The 20,147-nt window shown below is 42.0% G+C and overlaps 1 protein-coding gene across 1 annotated transcript in view; it reads left to right on the plus strand.

The window, feature by feature from the left end:
• The window catches only part of ABCA12 (ATP binding cassette subfamily A member 12), an 88,483-nt gene that overhangs the window by 29,822 nt on the left and 38,514 nt on the right, over positions 1-20,147 (plus strand). The window contains exons 10-23 of the mRNA XM_005244418.4: positions 106-4,266; positions 4,894-5,009; positions 6,161-6,267; positions 7,632-7,885; positions 8,005-8,117; positions 8,571-8,695; positions 9,521-9,694; positions 10,617-10,781; positions 11,736-11,937; positions 12,505-12,644; positions 13,217-13,336; positions 14,522-14,612; positions 15,962-16,141; positions 17,640-17,955. Coding sequence (XP_005244475.3) covers positions 106-4,266; positions 4,894-5,009; positions 6,161-6,267; positions 7,632-7,885; positions 8,005-8,117; positions 8,571-8,695; positions 9,521-9,694; positions 10,617-10,781; positions 11,736-11,937; positions 12,505-12,644; positions 13,217-13,336; positions 14,522-14,612; positions 15,962-16,141; positions 17,640-17,955 — 6,264 coding nt within the window. The remainder of the gene's footprint in view (positions 1-105; positions 4,267-4,893; positions 5,010-6,160; positions 6,268-7,631; positions 7,886-8,004; positions 8,118-8,570; positions 8,696-9,520; positions 9,695-10,616; positions 10,782-11,735; positions 11,938-12,504; positions 12,645-13,216; positions 13,337-14,521; positions 14,613-15,961; positions 16,142-17,639; positions 17,956-20,147) is intronic.

Raw genomic sequence — 20,147 nt, forward strand, 5'->3', positions numbered from 1 at the left:
TTACTAACAGTATAATTCAAATCTATGATCTTTGCTCTAAATCACCTTACATTTCTACTTGCGTTGATTTCATATTCACTAAAATGCTTTTTTGTTCTCCTCCAGAAAAATAAAATCACCCGAGATTGGTGGAAAAGACTCCAAGAGGTCCATTAATTCAGATGATTTAGAAGCCATACAAAAGTCTCTACATCGTTTAAAAGGCTTTGAGAAAAAAATGAATAGAAGTGAATTAAAAAGCTTAAATCTATTCAGAAATTTGAAGAATGAAACATTACAGAAATTGTATGCAATTCTTGAACTGGGAATGAATCCACATCATGATTATAAATTAAAGGAACCATATAATAAGAAAATAATTGATGAAATCTATAACTTCACATCACTGCAATTACAGGGTGACTTTAATGGGACTTCCATTTTCAATATAATGACCCAGTGGAAAGAAATTCAGAGTGCTTTAAAATTAGCTACAATGATTTGGAATCCAGTTCTGTTAAATAATTCTAATTTTAGTACAGTGCAAACTAAGGATGCTCTCAAAATATTGCTTTCCACTAGCATGCCATCATTTCTGGAAGACTTCAGAGACCGTTTAAAGGGAATGCAAGAAATACCATCTTTGTTGTCTGATCATCTGCTTCAGCCTGTGTCTTACAGAAACTTTCCAGACCAGCTCCTAGCTCTACAGAAGCTGTTTTTTATAATGACAGATGCAAACATAGGTTATCAGTACCTTCTAATGCCTGTGTTTGAACTGATGCGGAAAGTAGAAAGCTCCATGGGTGAAGCCTGGTGGGATGAGTTGAACGCCTATTGGCGCATTGGGGAGAAACTGAGATCGACGGAGTGGAATAACACAGGCATCATAGCCTATGGGCAGTTTTTAGAGGTATTAAACAGCCATTTACGAAAGCCAAATAGTAATTCAAATAGTGTCTTCAGTGAACAATTGGATCAGCTGTCAGAATTTGTAACATCCGTATTTAAAGAGTTCGGGGAAAACTCTGAAGTACCCAGTGTCTCACTAGTCACTCAAGCCATACAAAAGACCTTGTACATATTAAAAGACTTACAGCTGAATTATAACATCATTAAATTAAAATCTATAGATCTTTTCTTTAATTTTGACAATAAAACCTTTGAGACATTGTCTGAACTTCTGAAGACTGGAATGAAAATCCTTCGTTATACAAGTGCCAGTGAAGCTTCCATTGAAGAAATAATGAAACCTGTCTACAACTTGACACATCTTCTACTGCAGGAGCTCAACCAGTCTTCCTTACAGCACAATACTTTGCTAGAGGCAAAAATTTGGGAGTTTTTGCATTTAGCCTTGAGTCCTTTTCTGGAGAGCAGCGACAATGGTTACAGGACATCCCAGAACTGCTCCGCTCAGGATGTGCTCCGTATAACACTTGAGATGCTGTTTGAAAACGCCACTCTAAGCGAGTCCTTAGCCAGGAGCCCCTGCAAACCCCTCTTTGATTCTGTGGGCACAGTGGGTGGAACAGCGCACAATGAGACCTTTACCAAAATGTTCCAGCTTGCCATAGCAAACCTGAAACTGTCTCCAGAGTTTGCTGCTGTCTACAAGAGCAGCGGCAGTGAACGCTTTTCCAAGGAGTTGTCGTGCATCATCCAGTCTCTGCACTTTTCTCTGAGTTTCCTTTCCAAATTAAACGTCGTCTCTGAGCTGGAAAACTCTTGGGTGCAGGAGAAGGTGAGAGCTCTGACTGCTGTCACGGAGGGGCTGCTGCAGAGTGATGCCTCCTGCCCCGTCTCAGTCCAAGAGGTGGGTGGTGTGCTTCCATCTCAGCTTTTGAACATGCTTGTGCCTTTCATGCTGAATGAAACAGTGCTGAACTCCCTAAACTCTGATACCTCAGCAGACTGGCTTAGGCTGCCTGTGTTTTCCCATCTGTTACCAACTGTTTCTATTAGGAACAGCAGTATATATGAACTGCTACAGGTGGGCAGAAATGCTTCCAACCACTCTGAGTGGGGAGATTTCTCACGGCTATGGCATGCCACTGGCAATCTGTTGACCACCAAATGGAACCTAACAGAAGTGGATGAATATGTGCAACTCCTGGAAATTATGGAGAAAGCTCTGATTCTCTTGGACTTTGGAGTAGCTCCTGGAAAAACATTAATACATCAGATCTTTCATAATTCCAGTGAAGGAATCAAATCCTCAGATCTGAATGATTTGTATAATTCATTAAAACTCTTTTTCAGTTCAACTTCTGCCACAAACAGCACACTGGACTTGGAAAGAATATTTCAAGATACGCTTCCATTGTATGATGTTGGTGGTGAAGGATTGTTCTACCCTAATCCCTATGGAAAAGAAAATCAAGATATTCTAACTATGGCTGCGGTGATTTGGAATCAACTAATTTCAGACAGGACTCATTTTAATGCAGAGAAAGCATGGGAGGTTATCAAAATGATTGCACTTCATGCAATCTCGCTTGAAGACTTTGAACATTATCTCAGCACAAATGAATACGTGTCATCATTATTTTCTGACTTCTTGTTGACCCCTGTAACTTCTGAAAATTTTGCAGAACATCTCTTGTCCCTTGATCAGCTTCTTGCTGCCATGGCAGAGGTGAATACCAGTGATCATTATCTATTGATCTCTTCTTTGTCTAAGTTAATGCAGAAACTCCAGAGTTCCCCTTATGGAAGGCAGCGAAATGAACTTCGTGCTTTCTGGCATATTGCTGAAGTACTCCAGTCCATGTACTGGAATAGTACAGACAGTCTCACTTCGCAGTCACTTCTAGACATGCTGCAAAATCAGTTCAATACCATGAAAAATGACTCTAGTCTTCCTTTCAGTAAGGAACTGAAGCAGCTGATAAACTTTGCATCCTCCATGTTTGAGCTGTATGGCGAAGAATACACCAGAGGAACCAACTTCTCCACATACTTGCAGGCCATCCAAAGGAGTATCTTAATTTTAAAAAGTTTGCAGAAAAGGTATAATATTAGTGAGGCTGAAGTTGTCAACTTATTATTTGATTCTTACAGTAACTATACCCAGAGACTAATTGAAATATGGAGAGCAGGAATGAAAGTCCTTCATGACACCAACTTAAACAAAACATCCGAAGAAAAAATGGACATTGTGTATAATTTCTCACATTTGCTGCTGCAGGAAGAGTTCAACCAGTCTTCCTTACAGCACAATACTTTGCTAGAGGCAAAAATTTGGGAGTTTTTGCATTTAGCCTTGAGTCCTTTTCTGGAGAGCAGCGACAATGGTTACAGGACATCCCAGAACTGCTCCGCTCAGGATGTGCTCCGTATAACACTTGAGATGCTGTTTGAAAACGCCACTCTAAGCGAGTCCTTAGCCAGGAGCCCCTGCAAACCCCTCTTTGATTCTGTGGGCACAGTGGGTGGAACAGCGCACAATGAGACCTTTACCAAAATGTTCCAGCTTGCCATAGCAAACCTGAAACTGTCTCCAGAGTTTGCTGCTGTCTACAAGAGCAGCGGCAGTGAACGCTTTTCCAAGGAGTTGTCGTGCATCATCCAGTCTCTGCACTTTTCTCTGAGTTTCCTTTCCAAATTAAACGTCGTCTCTGAGCTGGAAAACTCTTGGGTGCAGGAGAAGGTGAGAGCTCTGACTGCTGTCACGGAGGGGCTGCTGCAGAGTGATGCCTCCTGCCCCATCTCAGTCCAAGAGGTGGGTGGTGTGCTTCCATCTCAGCTTTTGAACATGCTTATGCCTTTCATGCTGAATGAAACAGTGCTGAACTCCCTAAACTTCTCTGACAGCTTAGCAGGCTGGAATAACCTGTCCGCGCTCTTCAGTGTGGCACAGGATGAGCTCCACATGAACGACCTGCTGCAGGGACTCAAAGGCGCCTTCAACCTCACCAACTGGAATTATTACTCAAGTGTCTGGGATGTGGTTGATGGTTTCCTAAACGTTGAAAGGAATCTCCCTGAAGCAGCTGCCTTTGCAAAGTTGTTGGAAGCAGTGGCGAACAACTCTGCCAACGACGTGTCAGCTCCAGAAATCACAGAAGCCAGTTCCTACTTTCTCAAGAGACTGAGCTTCTCTGATCTGCTACATGAATTCAATATAAGCTCCAGTTCAACTTTTCTCTCCAACAAAACTATTTTTGACAGAGTGATTGATATTGTCACTCATCAATTCATTGTCACAGCAGAAGCCCTGTACAACAACACCTTTCCCTGGACTCAGAGTGACCAAACTCTGTCACCAACCAGTTTGATCACACGGTGAGTTTGCTTTTTGGGTATTGTGATTGCATTGATGGGTAGTGACCACCATTCTCATTCCAGCACGAGAAGTGTATAATTTTCTTCTAGCACAGCAACTTAAGCCTGCAATCACGGTAATTTAGGACACTAGGTCTAGTGTGGGTTAAACTGAAAATGATGAAATTTCTCCTTGAGCTGAACATGCAGGTAAAAGTGAGACCTTCAGAAATTGTATTTGTTAGCATGTATCAGTTTACAGTGGAAGCAGAATCTTGTAGCAGGCTTGCGATCAGTGGTAAACTCTTTGGAAACCTCTTTGTGATGTGACTCTAAATTTTGATTCTTAGTCTCCCATAGGCATGCCTTTCCATCTGTATCTTGCATCCACAGTGAACCTTTCAAGTGTGTTTTCTTATAGGTGTGGTTTGAGAGTGAATGACAGTTCTGGGAGATAACAGCAAAAAGTACTAATGAAATAAAATTGGAAGGGTACCCACTTACGAGGTGTCATGGGGGACACATGGCTACATCTGGAATTCCTATTTACACTGTCAAGGAACAGCATCTACCCAGCTGACAGGTTGCTTGCTGATATATCTTATTTTTGAAGGAGAAGCTGATTTAAAATCCTATCTTTTTTTTCAGATTTCTGTTTTTAGAATTTGAAAACACCATCTTACAGGTGACAGTGAATAACAGCTATAACCCTTACCTGATGTGTTTAATAAATGCGACTGAAGCTGAAGACAGCGAATTGACAGGTGATCATGATTTCATTAATGTTGTGGACCTCAGCTGGAATATGTTGTGCCTGTCTTTGCGAAGTGTTTTGTCTAATGGTGGGAAGGAATGTTTTTATCTGCTGGCAATTAACTGGAGCTGTGAGACCTTGGGAAGGCAGACTCCTTTTTTGAGTTATGTCACATTGTGGATGTAAGTTTTCCATCCAACTCTATCCAAAAGGCATGTCTACTCTTTGCTGTGTGATGTCAGGTTGCTGACACTGAGATAAAGAAATCTTACAAACAGAAACCTGTATTCCCTTCAGAGCTTTACCCATAAGATGACAGCAGTTATTTTTGAGAGTTAACATGATATTTCACATAGATATTCATCATATGAGCTTATTGTAAAACCTGAGAAGTTTATCTGTTCACAGAATAGATACCATGTGTGCTCTGAAGGGCACTGTCACAAGTCCTGTTACCAGCGTGGGGTGGATTTCTTTAGGACCAGAGCACCGACTCGGACTGGTTCTATTATATTCCAGACTACAACATAGTTCCTGGTCTGTGATTTCGGAGGTCCTGAGCCAGGACAGACAGTGAGCTACTGGAAAGGGGCCAGTGGAGAGCAATGAAGGTGATGAGGGCAGTGGGGCATCTCCCTGGTGAGGAAAGGCTGAGGGAGCCGGGCCTGTTCAGCCTGGAGAAGAGAAGGCTGAGAGGGATCTTATCAATGTACACAAATCCCTTAAGGGCAGCGGCAGGAGGATGGGGCCAGGCTCTTTTCAGCAGTGCCCAGCGGCAGGACAAGGGGCAACAGGCACAAACTGCATCACAAGAAGTTCCATCTGAACATGAGGAAGCACTTCTTTACCCTGAGGGTGACAGAGCGCTGGGACAGGCTGCCCAGAGAGGCTGTGGGGTCTCCTTCTCTGGAGACGTTCAAAACCTGCCTGGACGTGTCTCTGTGCAACCTTCTCTGAGACAACCTGCTTTAGCAGCAGGTTGGACTGGATGATCTCCAGAGGTCCCTTCAACCCTGACCATTCTGTGGTTCTATGTGAATTTGGTGGAAAACAGCAATTCTCAGTAGGCCTTAGAATAAAAGTGCTGATATTCCCATCTGTGAAGTTTCTGCAAGTCTGGTGTTTTTGTCTCGCGTAACTTTTGTTTTCTTCCTTGCACAGAAAAGATCACACTGCTTTTGAGGCAAACTCATCTTAAAAAGAACTCTTTTATGCAAAATAATACCTCTGAGAAACATTCATCCATACCGGCGCTCCTGAAGCTAAAAGTGAGTCTGCTTAAAATGCTGACTTGAAGGACATCCCACAGTGATACATGAATGTTCAATGGAGGTTTTGTAAAACAGTGTGTGGAAAAAAGGTTTCTTAAAATAACAGCTGATGAAAACTATGAAACTGTTTTCTGCCTGCTGCCTATATCTAAAGGTCACCATTAAACTGGGCTGAGGAACTTGTTCTTACATGAGTCTCCACCAAGTGTACACCCATTTTTCTGAGAAAGTAGAGGTGATTCTGTCTTCCCAGTCTGTTGGATAGAATGGCTTCTGTTTTTCACCAGCTATTGCAAAAGGATAAGCACTGCATATTTTTCATAAATCAGTCCACCAGTAGTTTTAAAGTTCAGTACATTGAGACTTAGCAAAGCACCTTGCAGAGCTGAGATCATTGTTGGGGGATGCCTCAGCTTCACTTAGAAGTATGTAAGGAGGTTCTTGAATGCACAACTAGCAGTTAGATGCCTCTGCCATTCTGAAAATCAATGGAATTGTGCATACCTAATTGGGAGTTATAAGTACAACTAACTTAGTTACCACTGTACCTAAGGAGCTATACCAACACCATGGATTTCCCTCGTCAGCTTTGGATTTGGCAATGCCTCATTTGAATAAAATACTTCTTACGCCATATGTACATGACTGCACTAATAGCATGCATACACTTTGTTCGATTTCTCCACATGAGAAATAGAATTGCAAAGCTATTTAAAAAAAGACAACAGTATGCAATGCTGTTGCTGCTTAATGTATCTGTAACAATAATACGATAAGCCTTAGTGTGATAGGTACTTGTAGGCACAAAACAGACCACAGTTCTTGCCATAAGAGGCTGGTAATGTAAATAGTGATGTTAGATAAGAGGGAAGCCCGTAATAGCAGAGTAGGCAAAGGACTATAATTTTACACAGGGTGGCAGTTGCGGAAGTCCTGGCTTCTTGTCAGCTCCATTTTATATGCTGTAGTAGAGATGACCAGATGGTATCTGAAAGGCTAAACCTGTTGCACAAGGTAGATTTATTTGATCTCTGGGAGAATCAGTTGGTCAAAAAATAAGTCCAAATGGAGTGTTGCTGTGTATGCGTCTTGGGCAGGGGAAACAGTAGTTGAGGCTTGCAAGGTTTATTAGATCCTGTGAAATGTTGTGCAGCCAGGTCTGCTACAAGCTCATGTAGGCATGATTGTTATGAACTGTTCTACTGGAGAACTTTTGAATGAACTAAAAATATATATTAAAATTTTAACGCTAAAGAAAAAATGGAAAGGAATAGCTAGACTCTTTAAAACTTGCCTTTTATAATTCTGTCATCTAACTGGTGTTTGTGCATTTGTCTTCCTTTTCAAAATTTCCTTTAAAGATATCTCACCTCAGGGATCTGACAACACTTCTTTGTGACTATGAAAGCTTTAAGTCAATACAGCATATCTGCCATCTCCCAAATGTTAGCTTTGGAGAACTGTGTGAACAAAGTCAATCTCATGAGCAGCTCCTCCGTGCTATTGAACTGAGCAATCAAGTTGTGACCAACGTACTGAATCACAGAAGAATCTCCCAAGAGCTTCAAAATATACTGATTGGGGATGCCACGAACATCCAGACACAAATGAAGTGGTGAGGCTCTCCCTCTGGGTTAGACTGGTTTAGTACTCTTATTTATGAAATGATGAAATGGCTTCTTGCCTTCTTTTTGTATTCTCAATTTTGTTGATTGTTTTGTTTTTCCAATTTAGGTTTCAAGAAAATGTACCAGAAATTGCTTTCTTTCAAGAGGTTCCTCGGTATATGACTACTTTGAATTCTATGTTGAACATTACAGAGAATTTAACAGATTCTAGCAAGCAAGGTAGTTTTCTGTATTTCCTTTACAATGTTGGTAAACATTGCCATTGGTGCCATACTTTCTGATGGAAATCCTAAGACTTGCTTAGCTGAGAGGAAGAAGTGATCTTAATGAAATAACCATATACCATGTCCCATGTCCCTGGGATCCTTTATCTAGGATAACTCTAGAGACCATCCTTTGTTTTCTGTACAGCCTGAATAGTCCTGTGTGCTGAAAGTCCCGAGTCTTTGTATTTGAGCACCTTTTGCTGTCAGCTTCAGCCTACATATTGTAAAACCTAGACAATATGACTGTATTTTGCAAGTGTTTTTGGTTTTGTTTTTTTTTTTTTTTTTTTTAATAAGCAGTGATGTACCACGCTTCCATATACCTGGAGTCCCCTCTGTGTGTTTGAGATTGCTGTATGTCTGGAGAAGGCTGTTACATCAATTGTTATTTCATTGGTCTTTACAGAAAAGTTAGGAGATATATTCAAAAATGTGGACCGGCTCAAAGAGGATCTTAAAAGCACAACAGGAATGTCCACAGCCAGTATTGATGCTCTTCTGGAAGCATCTCTACCGGAAAACAGCAGTCAGGTAAGTTTGCTGTCATCCTGGCGGGAGATCTTGTTGCTTTCTACCTCTCAGACCATTAAAACGAGAATTTGTTAGTGAATGCAGCTAAGCAGATTGCTGCATGCACGACAGCACAGAGAGAGGTAGATGATCCCACAGGGATAGACAGCATAGCATGTTATGGATCAAAAGAGCCATCGGAAATGCAGTAGGAGCAGTCATTGACGTCAGTTCAGCCATTGGAGACCAAAAGCCATATGGTCTCTTTGGCTGTCACCAGTAGCTGGTAAGCAGCCATGCACTGCCTGGTGAGCAATTGCTCTGGTCTATACCAAGGGCACAGTTTACTCTGAACTGGCTAATGAGGACTGAGTAGGGTCCTTGGTGGGGTCCTCAGTACTGAGACGTGGTTGCAGTCCAGATGGAAAAGCACACTTCTAACCACAATTCATGAGAGCACTCGGGGTCTAAAAATAGCCTCCCATAATGAGAGATGAGCTTGCCTTCCTCAGCCTCCTGTGCAAGCAGAGCTCCAGATGCTTTTCCCCTTCCCAGCCATCTTGTCTGGACTGAGACCCAAAGAGCGTGGTCTTTTCCAAACTTCACATGCATCAGTCAATGGGAAATTGAAACCACAAAAGCTTTTACTACTGTGCAAGCTGGGCAGTAAAACACAATCCATAGGATTTGTCCCTTGGAGAGGGAGTAATGGGTAGGCATTTTCTGGTTCTCAGCGTTGAAATATGACACTGTGGAAAGAACAACAGCAAGGCAAGATTAATCCATGCATACTGGAGCGAGCAGTCTACCCCCTAACAAATCTTTTCTTACTTTGTGCAAACACAGCTCATTTCTCAGATCATCCAGCTGGAGTCTTGTAGCGGCCATCCTGCTGACCCACAGCTGCAAACAGTAGCAGAGGAGTTCTGCCATCTCTCTCTTTCAGGGAGGACCCGTGAGACATACATCCTGGGGGTCACTCTGTTACGACACTTAGACATTTACAATTTCTTATACAAGGTTAGTGTTGGATTTGTAGAGTGCTTTCTGTAGTCTTTGCTGCACGCAGTGGCTGAAAGGTCATAAAATATCATTGCAGTGGCCAGAAGCTATGCTGATTTACACAAGCCAAAGATCAGGCTTTGCTCATGCAGTCATTTTTATTGCATATCCATGCTGTGGCAGTGTGGATATAAATGAGGATCCCAGCTGGTGTAAACCAGCAAACCTCATTTAAAGACACTGGACCTACTTTAAATGCCTCCCTATCTGCTAGTATCATTTATATGCTGTCACAACCTCTTGAACATTCCCAGCTGAGTTCAGGCTTCCCAAAAATAAGGCACTGGGCTAATTTTTTTTATTCCTTGAGAAGAGAAGCCCTAGCAAAAGTCCTGTAAAATTTATTTTCCCAATCTAGTTGGCACTGCCAAGTTATTAAATGATTCAAATATCCCATGCACACAATTATATAAATAACATGTATAAATACCATTCATGGAGAAGTGCCTATTGAATACATATTTTAAAATGCTACAGAAGTGATCTGGAGAAGAAAAGTTATTAAATGAGAATGCTAAGCAGTTTGGCTCAGATCAAAAGTCACTTGCAGTGTTTGACATCTATGTTGTGCAAAATGTTACCTCTTAGAGACTCAGATTATATCCCAGCTAGTATCTGATACACATTTCCCAAATGTAAGTGTTTGGAAACACGCACTGTTCAGAATATGCAGTGTTCAGGGGAGTGGTTTGCAAAAGCACTTGGGGACTTGGGAATACAAATCCATTCATTTCCCGTGGGACATCTGCTCCCTAAGCCTCCCAACAGTTTTGAAAATCCCTCAATCTTTGGCTTGGAATTAACACTCTATGGGTGTGTTACATGCATGTGCACACAGATTCCTGCTAATCACAATTGGTTTTCTTCCTGTCTCTTGTAGATGCTTTTCCCTAAGGAACTTCAGAAACCCGTGGACAAGATGTTAGGCCTTCTGACAAAAATGAAATATTTCAGACGCCAGGTTGAATCTGATGTTGATCCATTGCTACAAGCTATTCATTCACTGAAAAAGCTCCGGCAGTCTAGAAATGTGCCACTGACTAAGGTACACGTAGTTTCCATGCACTTTGGAGGCAAAACACCACTAGAACAGTTTCCACAGTAATTTCTTACCCTAGAAGCCAAAGGTGCCTTAAATCATAGATTACTGATTCTCTTTTAAAGCAGCAGTGTTCTAAGAAGAATCCTAACAAACTTCCTGGGAGAGCTTTGATTTGAAGCAGTGGGACCATCATGTGCTCATGATGGAGGGGAGACAAGGACCATGTGCTGTGGGAGGGACACTAGGAAAAAAAAATGCAGGGGATGAACAACTATCTTGAAGGAAGGTACATTTCCAAGAACATACTAAAAGAGGTCAGCTTGTGGAAACAACTGGAGAACTGCCCACTAAAGGCTATTCAAAACCATGTAAGTCAACAGCAAAAGTGTGCTGTCATTTTAGTGTGTTACATTACACCCAAAGCCTCAAGACTGCCCAAAACATTCAGTGCAAACCCAGTCCTGCTCTGACCACAGCAGTAACTTCAGGCTGCACTCGCCTCATCCAGCAGTGGATCCAATCCCTCTCTGGTCCATAGTCAATGACAGCATAGATCACAGGAATTGTTTCTGGTAATCACTTTGCCTGTGCGTTGCAGACCCACATGCATTCATGAACTAGATGGGGATAGGGGATGTACACATCTGTGTGACAAATTCTGTCTTGTAACCCAGGGTGGACATGTGTCACCAGGCACACATTATAGGCAATCCCTATAGACACATTATAGGCAATTCCCACATTGGATCTCATACCTGGAAGTGACTGGTATGACATACCTGGAAGCTAACAGAGGTTAGCTAAAAAGGCATATGATCTCCATGGAAAGTCCCTTTTTTTGTAGGAACAAATCTCTCATAACAAAGCAGTGTAAAAATGTTCAGTCCTTGCCTTCTGATTCTGTTATTTCTTTTTTCTCTCAGAATGGGATTTATTTGCATCTTGTCTTTTCTGCAGGCATTATTTAAACCGAACAACTTCAGGATAACACGTGGCACATTTAAGTCCATGTCAAAAGTTCTCTGCAATCAAGAGATCACCCCCCTGTTTTTTGAGTCCTTGCTTCCAGATTTTGGAGACTCTGTAAGCAATAGTTCTTCTGTGGAGGATGTCTACGTCCAAAAGATGATGAGGAAATATGGGATTCCTCATGACTCCAGTAAGTCTGCCTTCTCCTTAAGGCAAAAACATTTCAGAGCCAAACTCTACTGCTTCCAGAGAGATCCAGTGCTGAGCTGTTCCCCTGTATGTCTCTGGAGGGCTGTAAGTGCTCATTTTTTATGCTAGCTGAAGATCTGCACTGCCCTAATTATTGGTGGTTTATTTCCATAAAAGTTAAAAGGAAGACAGCCTATGTAGCAGAGCAGTGCTTGACACTGCACACTTTCCCATTTGTTGATGATCTGGTCTTAGGGCTTGACAGGTCACTGCTCTTTCTTGATGTGTAGTTTTTCTGACTGTACTGACATTATTAGCTCCTCTAAGTTCACAAAACTCCATTTAACCTTCAAGCAAAGAATCTTGGCTCAAACAGTGAGACTTTTGTTGACTTGAGTTCAGCAACAGGAGATCTTGGGGGTGGATTGTTTTTGTCAAGATGCATTATGTCAGTCAGTGAAGAGGGCTCTGAAGCAATTTGCTGGACACAGCAACAAACTGGGTAGATGGGAAAAAATACACTGGTAGCTTTCTCATGTCTGGTCTGTTTGCTTTTCTCCCCTTGCAGCACCATTTTGCTTATCCTTCTACCTGGACCTGGTCAAGACCCCAACTGGAGCTTTAATTTGGTCTTTTTTAAAACCAATGGTGCTTGGGAAGATCCTTTATACGCCAGATACCGTAGAAACTCGAGCAATCATGAGAAAGGTATGGCTGTTTTTACGGTACATCAGGATACACCCACTGTAAAAGATTGTAATATATCTAGCACTAGATAAATTACTAGATAAAAACTAGGGCTTGTTTCTCTAAGAAGCAGAAGTCTACTTTGTAACTGTTTGGGAATATTGGTCAAATTATCTTTTCCTCATTGCATTGCTGGTCATTTGAGTCATCTTTTGTCTTTGAATAAACTTTGACTCCAAAAAGTTGCTCTTGGTCTAGTATTTATAATAAGATTTTTTAAATGTAGGGTGTTTTTTTGCCAGTAATAGAGAGATGTCTCTTAAGACAAATGCTAACACCAGTACTTGTTTGCAAGCCAACCAGTGGTAGAAGGAAAGCTGATATCCAAGTTATGCTCCAAATGTCACATATAAAGCTGTACTTTTAATTACTTGTATCCAAATTCAGTGTGTTAAGGGGCGTTGTGCCAAGTGGTGATAGGGTGCTAAGAAAAATCCAATTTGGTCTTAGCTGTTTTATTGATTTATTTATTGTTTAAAAGCTGTAAGGTAATTAATAAATGAATTCTTATATGTTGTGGGCTTTTTCTGTAGTCTAACGCAACCCTGAAGCAGATGGCTGATCTAGCCCTAAAGTCCCAGGAGTGGTTGGAGAAGTCTCCTGTCATCATGCATTCACTGACTAAGTTAAACCAGACAGTTCCGATGATCAAGGTATGAGATTCTGCCCTCCCTGTCTCTCTCATGGGAGGGAATTGGGAGGATGGATTTCTTCACTGAAATAAACTGGGGTTCCAGGGACCTCAGGGACATCTTGGGTCAGCTGGGGAAAACCCATTTCAGGCTTTTGTTCTGGACTTCACAGTTTCTGTGCCTTCCTGCCTGTTCCCTTAACAGAAATACTCCTGACACACCTTTCCATGCAAATCCTCTTTCTGAAATGATCTGTTTGTAATATGCTCCCTGACACTGGCCGTGCTGAGGCCTGCTGGAGGGCTAAGATGAGCAGGGAATGCTCTTCAGTTTGTAAATTAACTTTCTGCTTGATGGAGTGATCCAGCCAGCCAAGACCAGGCAAGAAATGACTTTTTCAGAAAATGAAACAATATCTATAATAAGCATGTAGCTCTGGGTACACACGTAAGAGCTAGAAGATGTCTTTGTACCTCAGCGAATGTAAATAAAATTTCTTTTTCCCCTCCTAAGGAGCCTAGCCTTGCTTGGGTACAGAAAGCAGTAGGCTGTAATGTTTCACGCACTTGCTTTCCATTCTCTGCAGTAAAAATTGTCTCCTTTTCTTATGAAACTATGAAAATGAGATCTCTGGAACTCTAAAGCATTAGAAGTTAATTTCAGTGGCTGGAATTCATTGTGATTTTTATGGCACTGAGAGAAAATCCAGAGTGGAGTATGCAAAAGTGAAATGAAATGTTCTCTGCTGACTGCACTCATTGGTGGAATAATGAACTATTCAGCCAAACAAAAATCTGTCTGCTGGTCTCCAAGCTAAATTTTGGTCGCCTACCCATTGTGCTCTGGCTCTGTTCACAGGACTTAAAACAGACACAATTGAAATCTACTGCACTTTTAGAATAACAAAGGTTATCCATCCGTGATTTTTCCGTGGGACTGTAGTGCCCAGTGGAGACTCAATACACATCCTCTCTTGACTCCAAGAAACACTAGCTTGGACTCAGAGGGCTCAGTATGAAGTTTTCATTGCTAACTTCTCCCCATCCTGATACACAGAGGGAAATATAGAAGGTCAGGAAAGGAGTAGGAGAGGGTTGTACAAAGGCTCAGTGAAAGCAGCTGGTCTGTTGTATTTTAGAAATACACCGAATAAGCTCAAGGGGCTTCTGGTCAAACTAATGCTTTTTCTTTTTTGCTTGTTGGTAGAACACTCTGCAGAATCCCTTTGTGCAGGTTTTTATCAAGATGATGGTGGATTTGGATGCAGCTGAACTGCTGAGTCAAATAAACAAACTGGGTAAGTTGGTCCACATGTGCTAGCTACCCTCTTATTTGTACTTCACGTCTGGGAGATCGAGAGTCACCAAACTAGCCATCCTCTGGTACTGCTCTCCTCTCGCCAGTATCAGATGCTTCAGCGCAAGGCAATCTCAGCTGTGATTCAAAAATCTTACGGTCTTTGGGCAAAGAGTCTTAGAAAACAAAGGGCTTGTATGAAGAATTGCTTCTTGCGAGTGTTGAAGGGATGGTAGGATGGGAATCTCTGAAGCTGAGTGTGGCCACTGGAGGACACTGTTTAGCCATAATTATGACTTCAAATGAGCTACCTGGGACTCTGCTGGGAAATGTTGTGGAGAGTTCACTTGCATCACATCAGGGTTCAACTTAAAAGTTTTCCAGAGCAGAAAAGCAAGAGATCAGATAAAGGTACCCGGGCTGATGAAGCCAGAGGCATCATTACAGGAGATACTCTGCTGGAATCTGCTGTTCTCTGGTGGTCTTGCATGGGGTCCTTCAAGGTGAGACTTGCTGATATGCAGTGTGGGAAGCATCAACTGACAGCGGTGCTGGGTGGATGGATACATCCCCTGTTAGTGAACAGCATGGTGATCACAGTCCCTTCCTAGCTGGTCTTGTTGTTCATACCCGTTTTTTCAATGAGTGGCCATACATGTCAACATAAATCTGGGTTACGCCAGCAAAACCCACAAAACATTGTAGTCTGTTGCAGTCAGAAGGATATTTACATACCATTTGTGATGACCCCAGTGTCATTTCATGAGTGGCATCTCCTGCCTTAACTCCCCATAAAATCATCATGCCTGCAGCAGCTGTTCCATATTAGTTACACTGCATTGTGCAGTCACCTTTTAAAATGGCCAGGAAACAGCAGCATCTTTATTAAACTGCATTATCAGGTTTAGCACACATGTCAGCACAACAGACATAACTTTCCCTTGATGTGCTTGGATAAAGCGCATTCTCCCCGGAGACAGAGCAGCTCAACAGACAAGTTGATTACATCAAAACCCATAAGATGTGGAATGAATGGTGAGCATCATATGTGAGTCTAAAACCTCAGCAGGATAGTAGCAACTTCTGATTTGGGATGACTGTCACATCCCATTGCTGGCATTCTCCCAAAGGCAAACTCACGAGCATATTACAAATGATTAACATAAAAATTGGGTCAACAACATGCCTTCAGTGCACTGCTAAGTGCAGAAATGTATTTTACACTTAATGTTTAGTATGATGGGTTTTTTCTTCCTTTCTGTTGTCATTGTTAGTCTAATACAGAATGATGTGGTGGATTTTTTGCTGTGTGTAGTGATGCTACTGGTTTTCTTTGTGGGTTTTTTTCAGATGATATTCGGCTGGAATTACAGAACAACGCTGACATTGTCGATCAGCTGAATACACTCGCTACCCTTGCTGTAAATGTGTCCTCCTGTGTCTCATTTAACCGCATTCAGGCAGTCAGAAACTTGGAGGAAATGGAAATGGTGGCTAAAGAGCTCTTTCTGAAGAACGAGCTTTTTGCAAGTATGTGGCAGTCCCAAATCCCCCTGTAAATTAATGTTAGCCTGGTGCAGGGTGGGAATTCACTGTAAGAAGTTTGGCTTTCCACTGGCAACTGTTGCGGTCACAGCTCCCACCAAACAATGGATTTTGAGCAGTGTGTGTAGGACCTGCACACTGATACCTCCTCATGGCAGTTTTACACTCCTTTTTATACCTCCTCTTCTCTTACACCTCTGCTATCTGTGTAGAAAGATTTTGGTTAACTGGTATTTACTCTTGGTTAATTCTCAGATGGAATGAATTTTCACTGCCTTTAGGAGATCTTCATGACAGCTGCCTTCTTTCAGGCCCGTGTGGGAAAAGATGCCTTAATTAAGAAAGATATTGCAGAATCATAGAATCATTTAGGTTGGAAAAGACCTTTAAGGTCACTGAGTCCAAATATGAGACAGTTCAATTTATTAGAGTGTCATAAAGCTCTTGAGATGTTCCAGCCAAACGCTGCGATGTTACATTGGGTCTTCTCAGTCACACTTTTCACATTTGTGGGATTGGATTGCAGCTTCAGTTCAAACCACAGATAGGGGAAGGAGGGACTAGAGACTAGGAATTTATACTAATTTGAAAGCTAGAAATGTGTCTTAATTTTTAAAGAATGCCCAATAACTCCTCAATTAAGATTTACTTGTAAGTCCTGTGACCTGTTTGGTTTTATACCTCATAATTGAGTGGTAGATAGAAACTTTTTCTTTTCTTGGAACTTCAGACCCTGATAATATTTGTCTTTTCCCATAAAAGCAGTTTTCTTCCACATTTGTCCTCCATTCCATCATATGCTTTATATATGGAATAATCAGGAAGAATATTCTGGAGAGAAAAACTACTGTGGTATTGCCTCTACCCAAATAGACATTTTAAAGGAACAAAAGTCCTGTCTGTCAAATTGTATCCACAGCATGCCATTTCCTAACAGGAACTTGCAAAGTTTTTATATTCTTAAACATCTCAACTTTACAGGAATTTGTGTGGGCACAAAAATATGTGTGTAGGTCATGAACAGTTTTCACCACCACGTTCCTGAGGTTTTTATGTCACAGCATCGCTATATGAGCTCTATTGATAGAGTAACTTTGGGCATGTTCATGAGAGGTGCGTGTGCTGAGTGACATACCTAACAGATATCTGACAGCCCGTGTTAACAACAAGATTTTTCCAAATACAGGTTACACTGAGAGCCTTTGGGTTTTGAATGCTCAGTGGGAAAAGATTTAAAGGCTCTGGGGGTGTATTTTGCACCCAGAATCATTGGTCACATTTGAAAGTCCGAGTAGCTGCAGTGATGTACAGTTTCCACTTCTAGACCCTCAAGAAGCAGCCTATCCATCAGCATTATTTGTGCAGCAAAGAAAGAAATGATGGACTGTAATGTAGAAAATAAAAACGAGGCATTCCTATGTGTCTGTGTACTGCTCCTGTGCTGTCGGTTCTGAAGGAAAGCCTTTTCCCTTTCTTTTCCAAGGTATCATTTTCAAGCTGCCTTCAAGCCGTAGCAGCCCTGGACGCTCGGTTTACGGGGACTTGGCCCTCCCTCCTGTGCTGAACTACACCATCCGCATGAGCAGCAGGATCACACAAACCACCAACAGAATAAGGGAGCGCATCTGGACAGTGGGCCCGCACAATTCCACCTCCCAGAGCCAGATTTACAGCCGGGCGTTTATTTATGTCCAGGACAGCATTGAAAGAGCCATTATTGAATTACAGACTGGCAAGAATCCAGAGGAAATAGCTGTTCAAGTCCAGGCCATGCCTTACCCCTGCTACAACAAGGATATGTGAGTTTGTGTGGCTTTTGCCTTTACGCTTTGTGTGAGCTCATCTCGTCTGACTGGTGGAGTTCACCAGCTGCGCTGGTCTCCTTAATACCATGGTCACATAGCATAGAAATAATTTCATTTTGTAGCGAGGCTTTTTTTTTTTTCCACAGGTCTGAACAAAAGAGGGAATTTTTGACTTTAGTATAAATGGTCTATGTTGAGTTTGCCTAATCTTTTGTTGTCAGTGCTCTGTATGTACCTGAATTGTCATGGTAACTATAGGTTTTACAGGAGGTAAAATTCGCTGTCCCTGGTTTACTACACGTGGTGGAAATGAGACTGGGGTTGGCAGGCCTTGGATTAAATATGAGTGTTGGCTTTTCTGCAGGTGTTTACATGCAAACAATGCAGCAGAACTTAAAAAATGTATGTATTGGGCAAAATAAGAGCCCCTAGGTTTATGAGCTTTGTTCCTAGCGATTGCTATCCAGCTGTGGTATTTGTTATTCATTCCAGTGATTTTAGCTAATGTTCAGAGTGTAGTGAATAGTTCTCAATACAGGTGCCTCTCAGATGGCTTTAAGAAGGATAAGAGGGAGGATGAAATTGTACCATTCATCTCTGCAATAATGAGGGAGGACAGAGACGTTTTTGATGCGCTGAGTTGCCAGGGTTAACAGCCTGTTATACAGAGCAGTGCAGTTTGGACTGTGCGTGGACCGGAATAAGTTTTGAATGGTGAAGCTGATCAAAAAGTTTTGGATCATCTTCCTTTCTACTCATCTTGAGCCAGATCTGCAGCTAGTATAAACTGCATCGCTGCCAAAGGCAATAGAGAGAAGCGTATCTCTCACAGCTGAGGACCTGCCCCTCTGGCAAGGCAATTTTGGTCTGCGTTGGAAAGCTGGCAACATGGTACTTCCTCAGAGTTATTACCCTGACCACAGCTGGTGGCCAAACTGGCTGGAAAACACACAGGGAAGGGATTTCAGTGTCCATCAGAAAGCAGTGAAGGATGTTCAGCATAATAGTATTGGTAGGTCGGATGGTCGCTGCACCCTGACATGAGGGTCTCCCATGGACCAACAGTACAGACTAGACCTGGGAGCTCATTCTGTTGAAAAGCCTGTGTGTCTACTGCATGAGTTACAAGATCATCTGGGAGCTTTAGCTATGGGAGCTATAGCTATAGGAGCTACAGCAGACCCATTAATCTCCTGTGTTAGCCTGTCACTTAAGAAAGCTGGACGCCTGTAATCTCTTCTCAAGGTAGCAGCATGCAAAGTGCCTGCAGGTACACAGGCAGCAAGCATTCAAACCAAGTGTCAACTTCTTGCAGCAAAGACGTGGATTATTGCTGTGAGATAGTTTTGTACAGTAATTAACTGGCTGCTGGAGGCATTTACTACAGTGCTATCTGCTCCTTGTCTTGTTCTTGGGCTGCTGAGAAAACCACTTGCCTTTGGGTTTCCTTCCCCACCCCAGGTTCAGAGGGATGTGAGTTTGCTCAATTATTAAAGTGCCTAAAGGCTTTGGATTTGCATCCGGTAGAAGTCATCGTAAAATGACTGTTTATCAATTGTTATTGCATAGTTACCATCCTGTAGGGAAAAGAAGGGAATATCTATAACATTACACAGAAGGTGATGGCAAATGTTGAATTTTTAACAGCTTAGAGATCATGCACAAGATGGTAGCAACACCCCCCCCCCCCCAAAAAAAAAAAACCCAAAAAACCCCAAACAAAAATCCCAAACAAAAACCAAACCAAAACCAAAGAACTAGTAGAGCTCCTGAAATGCCTTTTCATTGTTCTTTATAAAAATGGCTTCGTTTGCATGGAAGCATTTCCTGAAGATGCTAGTTCATGGGAAATTTTCAGCCTCACAGGTAAAAAAATTTAAAAACAAATGCAATCATATTAATTTGTTGTTGTATGTTAAACTTTTCCCCAGAATAACACTGATTATTTTTTTATAAAAAGACAGATTTAGAAATGAGGGAGGAAAGCATAAGCACTCTAGATACAATGAAGAGAATCTCCTGCTATAAAAACTTGCTTTCCATCACAAAAGGCAAGTTTAGTGTTGGCCATTGGTGTCTTTTTTCTGCGCACATTTGGCACAAGAGGAAGGTTTTAACTGAAGTGAGGAGGCAAGAATTGTGAAGCCCATGTTGTAGACCTGGATCTGCAATACCTGTCCCATGGG

This window comes from Falco peregrinus, chromosome 8 (genome assembly GCF_023634155.1).
Source record: "Falco peregrinus isolate bFalPer1 chromosome 8, bFalPer1.pri, whole genome shotgun sequence".
Classification (NCBI taxonomy): Eukaryota; Metazoa; Chordata; class Aves; order Falconiformes; family Falconidae; genus Falco; species Falco peregrinus.